Raw genomic sequence first — 16,597 nt, forward strand, 5'->3', positions numbered from 1 at the left:
AGTATTTTTATTTTATCTCATCAAACCTCACGAGTTCCACTTTATTAACACTTAACTAATCTTAAGTACTGTCAAAGAGCTTTCACAATGTAACTTCTGAAGTGTCACGTGTTATATGAAAGGATATTTAAAAATCGGAAAATGGATTAGTATCATTATATAAGGTGATTTTCAAAATATTTTCAAGTAATGAAAATCTATAAATTTCTGTTACAACAAAGACTGGTTATAAAATGATACTTTTTCCCTTTTATATCTTGACAATGTGTTATAACAGCCTTTTTTGTCATAAAATGATAAATGTGTATGTGCTAATAATTTAAAAATCCTTCTGTAAAAACTGTTTGTTTTATTTATACATTTCTTATTATTATTTTGCATTGTTTGTCCTTGGCCAATATCCTACCCTTCTGCCAAGTTTCACAAACATCAGTAAATAACTTATAAATAACTATAGCTAGCATAGTCCAGTTAAAAAACTGACGATAGTGATCATCACATAAACTTTACAACATAACACATAAACATAAACTTCAGTGAGTAATATTAAGTGACATCTAGTGGAAAATGTGCACTGTACCATAACCACTAAATATGTAAAAGTCTGTCATTGGAGTCTGTTCGCCTGTCTAGTCCTCACATTCAGTCATCGTATATCACAATAATACAGCTTATACCTGAATGTCACCAGCTATTAAACACAAAATCAGAAGACAGGATGTCTGTTTGGAGCTACCATTGAAACGCAGTGACTTGAACTCTGAGAAAGACGACCTGCTCACTCTGTGGAAATAAATGACTATGTATGTCATGTCAGTTTTCATATGATAATAGAGGGATTAACACATTCTCAACTTAGATCCTCCTAAATGCCTCTAAACCTTACACAGTAATCCTTTAAGTGCAATTTAAAGCCAATACAAATCAAAAACATATTTGAAGACCTTTACAAATAAATGTTAAAATTTACATGTAATAAAGTGAAATAATGTGCTTTTTACATATGTCTTAAGTATGATGCTATTTTAGCAAATATATTGCTGTTGTAAACGTAATAGGCTTGATATCTGGTACTATATATATATATATATATATATATATATATATATATATATATATATATATATATGTATATCTTTTCACCATAAATATTATCATGCAAGGATAAAGGAATCCCTCAAAGAGACATGGTTCTCTAAACAGAGCTCTCTTTGTTAGCTTTACATCGTTTTATATATATATACATATACATACATACATATATATATATATATATATATATATATATATATATATATATATATATATATATATATGTATATATGTGTGTATGTATATATGTATGTGTATATATATATATATATATATATATATATATATATATATATATATATATATATATATATAATTTTGCCTTTATCTATTTCGCTGTTTCAGAAGCACAAAGGTACAGAGTCAATTTATGATACAAAATAAATAAAAAATATAGACGTCTATTTTTACATCCCGCCTTGTTCTGCTGAGTGATACGCTTCTCGTCCAATCATAGCCTTCACCTTCTGCCTTAACCAATCAAAATCCTCTGTCTGATGTGACATCCTGAGTGGTAAAATTCAGGGCAACAAAACCTTAACACTCATACACGGAAACTAGAGAAAAGCTCGTCGTAACACTGACAATCTTCAACAGAAACTATCCAAAAAACACAACATTAGGCAAGACAAGCCAGTGATCACGATGTCAAAAAATAAGGAGCTCGTTAAAGGTAAGAATAAGGCGTATTATAAGTTAACGATACCTAGCTTGTTTGTGGTAGAGTCTAATTTACAAAGAACTTGACCTATTTTGGTTGATGTTTTAGCTAGCTAGCGTTAGCATAACACAGTGCACTGCTCCTGATTTGTCCTGTCCTGTCGTGTCCCGATTCTAAAATCATATCTGTATTTAAAGTGTGTTGCATGTGTGTAATGTAAACTCTGTTTTTGACACAGCTCACTCTCGTGCACCCCGATTTCGAGAAAACACGAGACTTATGCGCGTGCATGTGAGTATGATTCAGCTCATAGAAGGTGAACGTGGAGTCATTGTTTGGTTTTTATTTACTGTGTGAAGTTATAGCTATAACAGCTCTAAATAGATTTAATGTGACTGAATTCACTGACATGAACTAAGAAACATTAATTAACATCCATCTGAATGTTTAATCTGCATTAAACCCATTTACATGTGTTTAGACTCATTCAGTCCAAGTTCACTTTCGTTTAGGTACAAATGACCATAATTCTGAATATGGGTTTATGATGATCATAAACATTAGGATTTGTGTAATGTTACATCTGACAAAACTGACGTCATTCTTATGAAAAAGACAGACATTTACCATTTAATTTATGAAAATCATACCTAATTTTAAATAAGACTTATAGAAAAGTGTAATTCCTGCTTTGGAATGGTTGTGTGTGTAAGATTGTGAGAGAATTCAAGTATATGTTTCTTGGCATGAAACATTATATTACAGTCACGATGTTATACACATATTGATACTATTAAAGATTCAGCCAAGAGGTCAGCAATTAAACAACAATGATGGTTTTAGTAATTTTGTTTTTATACAATCTAAAAATTTTCTTTGGGGATCTGCAGATTTGGAAATGTAAAAAATGTATTTTTAGCTGTAGCCCCAAATTTGTGGGGAACACTGATATTAGAATGACAGAAATCTAACAGGACATACAGTTTCAATATCTGAAAATCATTATGGTTTCCTAGGTCTTGTGTTAATAATCACATTTTCAAACATTAAAAACTGACAAAATCTGAAAAATGTGTATAAATGGAGAATGTGAGCATATAAAATGAACAAATGATCAAAATACTTGTGAGTTTCTTATGTGTTAATAAAAAAAAAAAACTCAATTAATTGGATATTTAGCTCTATTTAAGACACAGACAACATTGTGGTTCAACTTTAAATGTACATTTTATCTTATGAAAAGGGCTGTGGTTATGATAATTCCATTTGTCCATACTGTAGAGTCAGTGATGCATGTTTTATGTCCCTTCATTTCAGGAATCCATGGTAGATTTCCTAAAAGGAGGTCCCCCTTCAGGCTCTTTACTGGATGTCGTTGCTTCCAGTTTCTTCGGTAAGATGAATTCCAAACTGTTGCAAAGTGTTACAAATCAAAGACGGAGGAAAGCAGCAGGAGATGCAGGTTTTACAGCTGTTTGAAAGGAGGGAGTGGTCTGTGACTGCAGCTACATCACCAATTGTTTAATGGAGTATCAGTTTAGATTTGTCTTTTTTCAGTTGGGTTTATTCGCTGCTCTTTCAACCAAAACACTGTAGAGTGTTTTACTAAATTTTACTCTTGCACATTTATTTTGATGTTGAACCTACATTTTGCCAGCGTATTATGTTTTCATACATGTTTTTTTATTCTCACTTTTATTGTAATGTACTTTTTAGTTGCTATTCTAATTTGGTTGTATAAGTGACTATACAGTAATGGTAATATGTTATTGTTTTTCTCTCCTGAAAGAATAGTTTAAAACCACAAATAACTGTCTTTTACTTTATTTTTGTTTCACTGAATAAGAACTAAAATTGCAGTAATTTTTTTCATTTTATAGTATATGATATTCAGCAAAATGAAACCCAAATTAGAAAACTTCGATAAACAAGACTGATGAAAATAATAAGGAGGCAAAATAGTACAATATTAAAAACTTAAGAATAACTAAAGCAGTTAACACTTAAAGCACAGGAAGAGCTGCACAAATAAAAAACAAACATTAAAATTGCCTTTAGGCTAAAAAAGAATCAGTGTTTTGTTCTGCATGTTATTACACATTGCAGGGAACAGGAAGTAAAAGTAAACCAGTCATTTGTGTTGGTTTTACTTTTTTACTGCTTGTTATCTAATGTTGTAAAGCAGGAGTGTCAAACATATGGCATAAGGGTCCAGTGGGCTCTATGCACAGCCCCACCACTTCCTGAACTTCAGGTGGCTCCTTTATTTCCTGTCTGTCATTATTGGACACACTGATTAATCCAGGTGTGCCTAATTCATCAGTGGTCCCAACAAGAGATAGCAGACACACCTGGATTAATCAGTGTGTCCAGTAATGAAAGACAGGAATAAAGGAGCCACCTGAAGTTCAGGAAGTAGTGGGGCTGTGCATAGAGCCCACTGGACCCATGGGATGAATTTATGAAATACAAAAATTACACTGAAGATATAAACAACCTAGAAGCACTCGGAGAGCGCAGACCTCCGCCAAGGCTGATCAGTGGGCCCCCCCGTGGGCCCCCCCACCCCCGATCACCCCCAAAAGTTAATCATTTCTTCCTTGTCCCATTTCCAACAAACCCTGAAAATTTCATCAAAATCTGTCCATAACTTTTTGAGTTATGTTGCACACTAACGGACAGACAAACAGACAAACAAACCCTGGCAAAAACATAACCTCCTTGGCGGCGGTAACAAGGATGTTAAAATCATTTCAGTTCAGGTTCCACATTCAGACCAATATGATCTACAGTGGATCAGACCAGTAAAATACTATCATAATAACCTAGAAATAATGACTACTCCAAATTTTCTCTTTGTTTTACTGTAAAATTACATTAAAATCTTTACATTTACAATCTATCCAGTCACAAAAAATGTGAATAACCTGAACAAATCTGTTCTTATTATTTGTACATACTGTATATGTTATATTTTCTGTGCAGAGATGGAAATATAAAAGACAGTTAATGCAAACACACGTTTGTACTCTTTTATTCCCTCACCCAATGAGAATTGATAAGAGAAATGATAAGGAACCGGATCGATAAGCAAAGTCGATAATGGAATCGAAATCATTAAATTCTTTTCGATTCCCATCCCTGGTTCTTATGCTATTATTTAGGCCGTATGTGGCCTCTGAACTAAAACAAGTTCAACATCCTTGACTGTTAACATCCTCAGTGTAATTTTTTTGCATGGAAGGGCCGGATTGGACTATGTGGTGGGCCAGTTTTGGCCCACGGGCCGTATGTTTGACACCCCTGCTCTAAAACATGAGAAATGTTTGGAGTTGACATTATTTATAGGTTATTATTTTACTGGTGGGATCGTACTTCAACATCCATGGTATGAAAGGGATACTGCATATGTTCATCATGTTTTGCAGGTTTAGATATTTTAAATATAGATGAAGAGAACGACTTAATATATTCGGATGATGACGATGATGAAGCTCCTCCACAAGATCCTTACAAGCAATTAGAGCCACATCCACGAATTAAGCAGCTGACTGATGAGGTTTGTAACATGATGAAGCTTTTCAACTTGACGCCCAACAATCGTGTGTTTCAGTTCCAATAGAAATGTTTCACACATGATGGATTTATTTTTCAGGAGGCAGATAAACAGGCAAAGGAATTGATAGAAGAAGAAGAACGTAAAGGGAGGAATAAAAAGAAGAACAAGCATAAAAAATTGGTCAGTCCATGGATCATAATTAGGATGAAAATGAATCTGTTTGACTGTTTTCTTTTGACATTAGCTCACGGTGTTTGTGTTTCTGTTACAGCGTAAAAAAGAAAAGAAACGATTAAAAAAAGAAAATGCAGAGAAAAACAGTTTACCTGTAAGTATCATTTATTTCATTGTTGGAAATTAACCCTTTAACCCCTGACGTGTCTGTAGTGAGTGTTCTGAATTTTTGATTTATTTTAACTATGTTTTAAAGAGCAGGAAGACTGTTTTTGTTTTTACCCAATTTGCTAATGGAGAAAATGCATCTACCATTACACAACATCATAAAACATACCGGCCATGATTTAATTTCATATTATTGAAACTGAAGCCTGAAAAGTCTGCTTCAGATTTGACCTCTGACGTTTTTGCAGCTTCAGGTAGTCATTAAATATAAGTTGTCTTTAGGGTCTAATTAGATGATGTACAGCTGTAAAATGATTCATATATTGTAAAACACTGACATGGACAATTTTACTGCACAGTAACTACTTTAGCTTTTCATGTTTAACCCTTTAATCCCTGATGTGTCTGTGGTGAGCATTCTGAATTTCTGGTTTATTTTAAACATTCATAAACCAACCATTTACTCAATAGCCCCCCCCCCCCCCCCCCCCCCTTTCGCTGCCTGTGGAATGGGGGTAAAACACAGAACAGTGAGTGAGACCGACTCACTATAAAAATAGATGATTTGGGCTTTTTTTTTTTAACACAGTTTCACAGTTTTCCTTGTTTTTTGTTTTTACTGTTGTTTCCAGTGTTGTGGTGGTTTTCTTTTTCTTTTTTTTTTTTTTTTTTTTTTTTTTTTTTTATATTGAGTTTTGTCTGTGTAACTGCTTTTTGGAGTTCAACCAGGTGCCAAAAAGCAACTGGACTGATTTATAAAAAAAAAAAAAAGAGCCCAAAACACAAACTACTGGGCCCAAATTCAAACCCTTGTTGTTCAGTGTGTTCCAGTTCACAGTTGATGTTCAACATCCTAAATCTCTTACTGATGTACACTCTAGGGCCTTATTTAGTCCAAACCTGTCAAACTTCAGTTCCTCTCTTTGTCTTTTCTGTTCTTCCACCTGTTTTGACCCTAAAACACACAGTAAAACAAAACCACTGAAGTAAAGGAACACAAGCACACACTGACAGCAGCTTTAATGAACCTGAAACAGACACTGATTCACAGCATTATTGAAATAATGTCTCAGGAGTCAAAGGGTTAATAATAGTTGAATTTGGTGCATCATTTAAGCCACAGTGATTAATTAAAGTTTGGTATTTTTTGCATTTCAGGAGGAAGAACAAGAGAAGTCAGACTCCTCAGAAAGTCCAGAAGAAAATCGTATAGTTGAAAAAAAGACAGAATCAAAAGAAAAAGAATCTACTGCTGTATCTGATAAAACTGGAACTGAATCAGGACGTGATGAGATCAGTAAAATTGATAAAGAAATAGGAGAACCCGAGAAGAAGAATAAAGACCGTGAAGAGGCCACAGAGGTTTGTGCAGAAACTTCAAGATTCAAAAATGACGTGAAATTCTCATTAAGACATGCAGGTCATTTACATTGTGTTCCATCATCCTCGACAGAATACGGAGTTAAATACTTCACATCCTTCTAATACTGAATCGGCAGCAGAGGAGACGCATCACTACACACAAGAAACTAAAGAGAAAAGTAAAACGGTGGAAGACGAGGAGGCAAAAACAAAAGTAACAGAGGAACCTGAGGGTGGAAAGAAGAAGGAGAAAGTTCATATGAAGAAGGAAATGAAAATGGATGTAATTAAAGAGGTAAGAACTATGAGAATATATGTATTTATTTCAGTCATAATCAATTATATCAATGTTTACAAAGTACTTTAACAGAAGGAAAACCTGTTCTTGAAAAACTGTTGATACTTAAACATTTTAGAAGCCTATGTTTGATATTTAATGTTAATTTTAAAACAGAATTTATCAAAAACCAAAAAAAAAGTGAAATTTTTAAAAACTGCATTGAATTTAAGCACAAATTCTTAAACTATGGGTACATTATGTTCCATCATCCTCGACAGAATACGGAGTTAAATACTTCATATCCTTCTAATACTGAATCGGCAGCAGAGGAGACGCATCACTACACACAAGAAACTAAAGAGAAAAGTAAAATGGTGGAAGATGAGGAGGCAAAAACAAAAGTAACAGAGGAACCTGAGGGTGGAAAGAAGAAGGAGAAAGTTCATATGAAGAAGGGAAGGAAATATGTAATTAAAGAGGTGAGAACTGTGAGAATACATGTATTTATTTAAGTTCTAATAAAGTATATCAATGTTTACAAAGTATTTTAACAGAAGAAAAACCTGTTCTTGAAAAACTGTTGATACTTAAACATTTTAGAAGCCTATGTTTAATATTTAATGTTAATTTTAAAACAGAATTTAGCAAAAACATACAAATAAAGTGAAATTTTTAAAAACTGCATTGAATTTAAGCACAAATTCTTAAACTATGGGTACATTGTGTTCCGTCATCCTCGACAGAATACGGAGTTAAATACTTCACATCCTTCTAATACTGAATCGGCAGCAGAGGAGACGCATCACTACAAATTGGAAAATAAAGAGAAAAGTAAAACGGTGGAAGAACAGGAGGAAAAAACAGAAGTAACAGAGGAACCTGAGGGTGGAAAGAAGGAGAAAGTTCAGATGAAGAAGGGAAGGAAACAGAATGTAATTAAAGAGGTGAGAACATATGTATTTATTTACAATGAAGAAAAACCTGTTCTTGAAAAACTGGTGAAACTTAAACATTTTAGAAGCCTACATTTGGTATTTAATGTTAATTTTAAAACAGAATTTAGCAAAAACCAAAAAAAAAAAAAAAAGAAATTTCTAAAACTGAATTGTATTTAAGCACAAATTCTTAAACTATGGGTATATTGTGTTCCATCATCCTTGACAGAATACGGAGTTAAATACTTCACATCCTTCTAATACTGAATTGGCAGCAGAGGCGACGCATCAATACACACAAGAAACTAAAGAGAAAAGTAAAACGGTGGAAGACGAGGAGGAAAGAACAGGAGTAACAGAGGAACCTGAGGCTGGAAAGAAGGAGAGAGTTCAGATGAAGAAGGAAATGAAACAGGATGTAATTAAAGAGGTGAGAACTGTGAGAATATATGTATTTATTTAAGTTCTAATCAATTATATCAATGTTTACAAAGAATTTTAACAGAAGAAAAACCTGTTCTTGAAAAACTGGTGATACTTAAACATTTTAGAAGCCTATGGTTGGTATTTAATGTTAATTTTAAAACAATTTAGGAAAAAAAAAAAAGTGAAATTTCTAACAAACTGTATTGAATTTAAGCATAAATTCTTAAACTATGGGTAATTTTTCTCATAATTAATGCATTAAAGTGTGGAAAACTTAATGAGGTTCAACCAGTTCTAGATGATTCATCTACTGAAGGTGAAACAACTGAAGCACGTGTTGTGTTAGAAACTGTTTCTAGGTGGATTATCTAAATAATGTTAGATAGGAGGGTTTTATTTGTCTCATATCGGGTAAATGTACAGAGTTACAGCAGCAAAGAGTAGTAAAATAGAAGATAAGAGCGGAACAGGTTATTGTGTAAAGAATAAACCATAAACGGTAAAAAGTTAAAGAACTTATTTACACTATTTTAACATTATTATTGGACTCCAGAATAATAGTATGAATGCAATATATATATATACAACATATACAGAAGCTGTAGTACTTATATTAAAATGTAAATAATTAAAAAACAAACTTGAGTTTAATATTAATATTTTTCATGGTACAATGTATGGAAAGGTCTAAATTACATCTTAAATGGACACAAAGGGCAAAATTTAGTTTCAAATATTTTTCATTTAAAAATATCAAAAACTACTGCGTCATGGATGGACAAAAAATTAATGTGTAATTTTTGCAAGAATTACAAAGTATTCAGTGTATACCTTAAACCTTCTACTTTACAACCTAATAATTGGTTAGAGGAAAAAAAAAAATTTGATCATACATAAATAAGAGTTTAGAAAACTGGCAGCTTCACAGATGGACAACAAAATATCAAATTAAACATGTTTTATTTCCATTATCAGTATCACCTACATTTTTTTTTTTACAATATTTACAACATACAAATAATTGTAACATTATATTCACATGTATTTTGCATAGATATATGCATTTATTAATTTTAAGCACAGTGTTTAAAATATGACATAAATCATATAATTGTCAAATATCAATGTATTTGGAATAAATGTAGTTTATTTATAGAGTTTATAAAATGAACCCAGAATGACGGCGTTAAACTGGGTCACTTTCCAAACATTCACACTCACAAAACTCCTCAAATTTTCTTTCACAAATTTTTTCTCATTTCAAAATACATTGTCCTGAAAATAGAAGTAATTACCCAAAAATATAAGTTTGGTGTAGATTATTTTAATTAAATTTTTTGGACCAGATGTTAACCTTCCCTTGACTCTGACCTAAGGTTTTATTATAACAGATGAGAAAGGAAGTGGTGGATCGTCCACATCCTTTATTATTTGGATTGAAAGACCTCGTGCAAGGAAATGCGTAGTGTGTTAAATTAATGAATTACTCTGTTTTGATTCACAGTACGTGGTCGATCTGTCAGTATTTGTCTGTCAATATAAAACATGTGTCTCGGTCTAATGTACAAACTATTTTTACCAGGAACCCATGGATCCTGCTGTACTAGAATTTGCACAAAGAAGTAGAGACCTGGCAGGTAAATGAGATTTTTTCCTTCAACTTGTTTCTAAATTATTAGAGACAGATCTGAAAATACTGACAAAGGACCGGTATGTCTTTTTTTTCCCCTCTTTGTAGCTGTTGGAAATCGTCTGGCCGCTGCTGGACAGTATGAGATGGCGGTGAAGTATTTTACTGACGCCATTAAATACAATCCAAGGGAAACCAGGTGAGAAAACCCACTGAGCGCCTTCGTCCGTCCCTGGATCAGCGACTGTTAAAATGGGTGCTTTCTGCTAAACTGTGTTCCAGGTTGTTTGGAAACCGTTCCCTGTGTTATGAGCGAATGCATCAGTATGAAAACGCTCTGAGTGACGCTGACGTGGCTCTCACCATGGAACCGAACTGGACCAAAGGGTTATTCAGGAAAGGGAAAGCTCTGTGTGGGCTCAAGGTAAAAACACTGCAGCTGCATCACTGATGAGCCTCAGACCGCTGTTTGTCATCACTGTAATTCACATTTCACAAAAATGGTTCCAATGTCCCTGTATGTCAGCGTCATGTTCTATTAAGAATCAGAACCAGTTGAACGTGTGAGGTTGTCAGGTTCTGTTCTATGTTCCAGTCCTGTGGTCTGGATGCACATCAATCTAACTATAGAAGTGGGCGGGACTTTGACTGGAGGAGAAGTCAACTCATCCAGTCACAGTCCATATATGACTTCTATCAGGGATCAGTAGGAACTAGATTGATATCTGGAACCATTTACATGTTCTAAACCATCAACAGATGGACCAGTAGAAAGAAAGGAACAGTTAGAATATTTAGAACAACTAAAATGAACAAATTAATCAACAAAATTAACAAAAATGAACAAAATAATCAACAAACTGAACAAAATAATTAACAAAATGGGCAAAATAATCCACAAAATGAACAAAAATGAACAACAAAATCCACAAAACGAACAAAAATGAACAAAAAAATCTATAAAATAATCAACAAAATGGACAAAAATGAACAAAAAAATCCACAAAATGAACAAAAAAATCAAAACGAATATTCAAGAACCAAATGAACAACATAATCAACAAAATGAACAAAAAAAATCCACAAAACGAACAAAAAATCCACAAAATGAACAAAATAATCAACAAAATGGACAAAAATAAACAAAAAAATCCACAAAATGAACAAAAGTCCAGATATGACTGATATCGGGAACCATTTACATGTTATAAACCATCAAAATACGAACCATTAGAAGGAAAGGAACATTTATAATGTTTCAAAAATTTGTCAAAAATCAAAATTTCTAAAAACTGTGAACAAACTTTGTAGACATTGTTCCAAAGAAGCCAATATAAAATTTGAAAGGAATTCGTTCAGTAGTTTCAGAGAAGAACATTGTTGAATTCTAGACATTGGTGACCTTGAGTTTGACCCTTCAAGGTCAAAGGTCATGAACCCAAATCAAAGTCCATATATGACTTCTATCAGTGATCAATAGTAACTATATTGATATCTGGAACCATTTACATGTTATAAACCATCAAAAATATGGACCATTAGAAGTAAAAGCACATTTTTAATGTTTCAAAAATTTAAATATCTAAATGTAAATGACAAAGACACCGGACACAGCGCCTTCACAGTAACTCATAGTCTATTGGCTGATGAGATAAAAAAAATTGCTAATTATGTATAAAATGGACAATTATGGGTCCGTGGAGCATATTTTAGAGCAGCTTTTCTGTTAATAACTGCTGGTTTTATTCAGCTGTGTTTGGTTTATTACCAGAAAAGCATCGATCAGTCACTTTTGTCTGAAAAGTTACAATTATCAAAATAAATCTGTTATTTTTGCTGTTTTGATTTCATTTGCTTTATTAGCTGAATTAACACAATGCTAAATTGTGTTATTTTCTCGTGCAGAAATACTACGAGGCTTCGTTGGTTTACAATGACGTGTTGAAACTGGACAGTTCGAGTAAAGAGGCCATGCAGGAGCTGAAACGAGCGCAGACGTTGCATCTCATGGTACGTTCAACCAAGATATTCACATGTTGGCTGAAACGTTATGACCGGAACTTTTCAATTCACTTCAAGGCCTTAAAAGAATGAGAAGAACCCAAAGAAAACCTCCAAGAGCAAGATGACGTTTTCATCTTGTCTTATTTTCAATAAAGTATAAACTCCAAAACTGGGGAAATTTAGGATGAGATTCAACCTGTTTCCAAAGAGTAAAACACAAATGAACTTTTTTTTTTTTAGGCAAAAACTGTGGCTCCTAAACAACTGAAGAGTCACTATATTTCTGATAATATTCTGAATGTATTATCTGCATGTAAAAGCTGTGATATTTAGGATTTAGGAGTGTTCTTCAGATATATTTACAGCCCAGTCCCTGCTTACCTTTAAGCTGAGGTTTAAATAAAGATCTCCTCTGGTAAAGATGGACGCCCAAAAGGAAAGTCCACATTCCTGGTTATAATGAACCTGCACATCTGATGTTAAACCAAGGATAAACACGTTTTCAGCCACATGATTTGTACATGTGCATCACACTGCCCTTCTAACTGTAGTGAGCTTGATAAGTGTTTAAATGAAAAAAAATTCAAATACTTTTAGATGTTTTCATAATACTCAACAAGGGTTTTGTTAAAACAAGTCATTTTGATCATTTATATTTTGTATTCATAAAAATATTTACTATTCTACACGTGTCCTTGAAATTGCAGTCCACCCTGTTACTTTGGGGGAATCGTCCCTTTAATAATCTGGTTGATGACATCATCATTATTTTGAGCGTCTTCACTGGAGGTAGAAACATAGTCTACGACAGCATTTAATGTTTACATTTCAAAATATTCATCATTTTGTGTTTGTACATAGATGTGGTCAAGTTTAGCATGTCCACCCTGTTACCACAAAATATGGTTAAATGTAAAACTTTTCAGAAATTCTAAATATATTTGCTTGAACATTCCACAGTCCTCTTCAAAGATGACCGACTTTACCAACTCAAGGTCCAACGTGTGGTCATTAAATGCTAACTTTAGCTAAAACTGTCCACCCTGTTACTTATTTATACATGTCGGTAACAGGATGGACATATTTGTTTCATGTTTTGTGGTCTGATTGTACTTTATCTTCTTGCAAAAAATGTATTAAAATGCATTTAACTTAACACATTGAACATAAAATTAAATGGAAAATCTCATGTTTTTTTTGACGTTTTCAAGTCTGAAAGGCACCATATACTGCTATTGAGCCATTAATCTGTTCCTGTAGAAGATTTAATATTCATTTTATCTCTTTAAAATAAATTCTTAAACTTAAATTTTGAACTCCTGACAGTTGAAATGGTCTTTGTTTGTATTTTAGGAAATGGGGTTCACCTGGGCACAGAGCTGTGATGCCCTAAAAACCCACGCAACATTAGAGGAGGCTGTCGAAGCTCTGTTCTGCGGTGGACACAGTCTGGCTTCTGGAGGTAAAAGTCCCGACATGTTCCTCATAGTTTAAAGACCGAACGAAAACAGTTCCTCTAGATTATTTGGTGTATTTGTGCTTTAAAGGTGCTGGTGCCGGTGCAGATTCGACGGTATGGAGGCCGACGCAGGAAGACGGAGGTGCAGAGACAGAATGGACAGTCCAACAAGCGAGCCGTCCTCGAACGCAGCACACCAAGGAATCCAGCAGTCAGAACCAAGCGACTCCTGTGCCAAAGAGTTCTACGAAGCCGTGAGTTCAAGGCTGAAATTACACATGACGCCACCTAAAGAACATGACAGCTAGTAAATAGAGGAGGTTAAGTAGAACAGAATCCGTTTTTGTTCGTTGTCCATTCGAAGTAACGTCAAACAGCAGTTGGACTTTCAGTCCAATTAACTCAATGAAGCACTAGTACATCACAAAATGGAAATGTATTGATGTTTTTTTAGATGGTAAAAGCAGATCTACATTTAACAGAGAAACTTGAGATTTTTTCCTGGATGCTTTAGTGTGGGGGTGTCAAATATACGACCCACACCAAAACCGGTCCACCAAAGGCTTCAATCAGGCCCATTGGATGAATTTATGAAGTAAAGTATAAATTATGAAGCTCATTGTTTCCACACATCTGTGTTATGGTATCATCAAGTTTTCTTCAAAAACTAAAACTCAGACACTTTTTTAACAGTCGCTCAAAGTAACACTGTGTCTTATAATGTTTTATAATGTAAACGTGCTGGGTCAGCTGATAGTTTACATCAGGGGTCACCAATCCTGGTCCTTGAGGGCCGGAATCCTGCATGTTTTAGATGTATCCCTCTTCCAACACACCTGATTCAAATGATAAGCCTATCATCAAGCTCTGCAGAAGCATGATAATGACCGTCAGGTGTGCTGGAAGAGGGAAACATCTAAAACATGCAGGATACCGGCCCTCGAGGACCAGGATTGGTGACCCCTGGTTTACATTATAGCTCTGTTAGCTTAGCTCTGTTTTTAGTAAAAAAAAACAAAAAAACAAACTGTCCTTAAAAACTGTTCAATGCATCATTAAAAACCTGAAAGGATAGTATTTAAACATCACTGTCAAGGAAGAAATTTTGTGGAAAAAACATCTTAAATGATCCTGAATGGAACACAAAAATAAACTAGAAAAGCACTCAGAGAGTGCAGACCTCCGCCAAGGCAGATCAGCACCCCCCCATCACCCCTAAACTGTAATCATTTGTTCCTTGTTCTAGTATCAACATTTCCTGAAAATTTCATCCAAATCCATCCATAACTTTTTGAGTTATCTTGCTATCAGACAGATAAACAAACAGACAAACAAACCCAGATGAAAACATAACCTCCGCCGTCCTTGGCAGAGGTAAAGATGAAAATGATGAAAAGACACAAATAAACTGAGGTAAAAATGAGATTAAAATGACACAAAAATGAGAAAGGGTGAATTAAAAGAAAAGCTGAATTTACAAAGCTCAACAATTACACTGAAGATGTAAAGAGTCAAAGGTGTCAGACTTGTTTTATTTAACAGTTTACATCAGTAGATGGTTTTGATGGATGGCAGTGGTTTAGGTCTTTGTTCGTTTCAGGTTTGGTTTTGTTTACACCAGTTTTTGAACTCCTGAACTCTTCAAAGTTGATGAACAAAAATGAGTTCTAATGTAATTAATACTAAACACATACTTTTTCTTTTCCAGTCTGTAGTAATAAACAGTCGGTTTCTTATTTTTTTCGGTCTCACTTTGATTTTGTTAAAATGAACAAGAACCCCATCTGATGATTCCCTCTAAATGCTGTTGCTTTTGTTCTTATCAAGGTTATTATCGTTAACGAAAATTAACAAAATGACGAAAACTAGAATTGAAAAAAGAAACATTTTCGTTTACTGAAATAAATAAAAACTATAATTAAAAGAAAAAAACGATAACTAACTGAAACTGTATTCTGTGTTTACAAAACTAAAACGGATAAAAATTATGGGTAAAATTCCCTTCGTTTTCGTCTTTGTCAATGTCGGATTGATACGAAAGCGATTTTATTTTGCTCAAGTAATTTTAGCTTGCGGCACCATATGACACTTCACGGTCCGTCACTTGTGGTTTCCAGTCGTCTGCTGCTTTCTCCCAACTTTAGTCTCCATGTTTCCAGGTATAGTGGAGACCAGAAGAGTCCTGTCTGAGATTTATTTGAATACCACGGAGAAGAGGAGAAGAGATAAACTAGAAGCACTCAGAGAGTGCAGACCTCCACCAAGGCCGATCAGGCCCCCCCCCCCCCCGATCACCACCAAAATTTAATCATTTGTTTGTTGTGCCAGTATCAACATTTCCTGAAATTTTCATCCAAATCCGTCCATAACTTTTTTTAGTAATCTCGCACACAGACAGACAGACAAACCAGCACCAGCAAAAACATAACCTCCTTGGTGGAGGTAAAAACCTAAAACTAAACTAAAACTAAGCATTAAGAAAAAAATTAAAACTAATAAAAACTAGCAAACCTGCTCTAAAAATGAATTAAAACTAACTGTATTAGAGAAAAAAAAAGTCAAAACTAAATAAAACTAAACTATAATGAAAACCCCAAAGCTATTAGACCCTTGGTTCTTATTTGCTGTAATGATCTAATATAATTGTAATCTAAATGTGGCCTGTGTGCAGTTCCTGGTCCTTTAATTCCACAGCTGACTAATGTATCTGTGTGTGGCGTCTCCAGGCAGGTGTTCTCAGTCTGGGTGGGCTCTATGGCTCCGACCATCACCTACACCATTCTCCATGAGGTCTTCAGCAGGTGAGGGCTGTTTGAGTGTTCTTCAGTCTGTGGATCTGAGTGGGCT

The 16,597-nt window shown here is 34.2% G+C and overlaps 1 protein-coding gene across 2 annotated transcripts in view; it reads left to right on the forward strand.

The window, feature by feature from the left end:
* Window positions 1–1,612: 1,612 nt before the first annotated feature.
* Window positions 1,613–16,597, forward strand: part of LOC115414166 (stress-induced-phosphoprotein 1) — a 29,612-nt gene continuing 14,627 nt past the window's right edge. Inside the window, exons 1-18 of one of the 2 annotated variants that reach the window (XM_030127382.1) lie at window positions 1,613–1,765; window positions 1,992–2,044; window positions 3,071–3,146; window positions 5,182–5,312; window positions 5,409–5,492; window positions 5,584–5,640; window positions 6,813–7,016; window positions 7,108–7,311; window positions 7,575–7,775; window positions 8,040–8,240; window positions 8,461–8,661; window positions 10,240–10,294; window positions 10,396–10,486; window positions 10,570–10,711; window positions 12,193–12,297; window positions 13,645–13,753; window positions 13,839–14,004; window positions 16,477–16,551. In XM_030127382.1, coding sequence (XP_029983242.1) covers window positions 1,738–1,765; window positions 1,992–2,044; window positions 3,071–3,146; window positions 5,182–5,312; window positions 5,409–5,492; window positions 5,584–5,640; window positions 6,813–7,016; window positions 7,108–7,311; window positions 7,575–7,775; window positions 8,040–8,240; window positions 8,461–8,661; window positions 10,240–10,294; window positions 10,396–10,486; window positions 10,570–10,711; window positions 12,193–12,297; window positions 13,645–13,753; window positions 13,839–14,004; window positions 16,477–16,551 — 2,183 coding nt within the window. In that variant the 5' untranslated portion in view covers window positions 1,613–1,737. The remainder of the gene's footprint in view (window positions 1,766–1,991; window positions 2,045–3,070; window positions 3,147–5,181; window positions 5,313–5,408; window positions 5,493–5,583; window positions 5,641–6,812; window positions 7,017–7,107; window positions 7,312–7,574; window positions 7,776–8,039; window positions 8,241–8,460; window positions 8,662–10,239; window positions 10,295–10,395; window positions 10,487–10,569; window positions 10,712–12,192; window positions 12,298–13,644; window positions 13,754–13,838; window positions 14,005–16,476; window positions 16,552–16,597) is intronic. The other variant, XM_030127383.1, reaches the window with a different exon arrangement.

Source organism: Sphaeramia orbicularis, chromosome 22 (assembly GCF_902148855.1).
Source record: "Sphaeramia orbicularis chromosome 22, fSphaOr1.1, whole genome shotgun sequence".
Lineage (NCBI taxonomy): Eukaryota > Metazoa > Chordata > Actinopteri > Kurtiformes > Apogonidae > Sphaeramia > Sphaeramia orbicularis.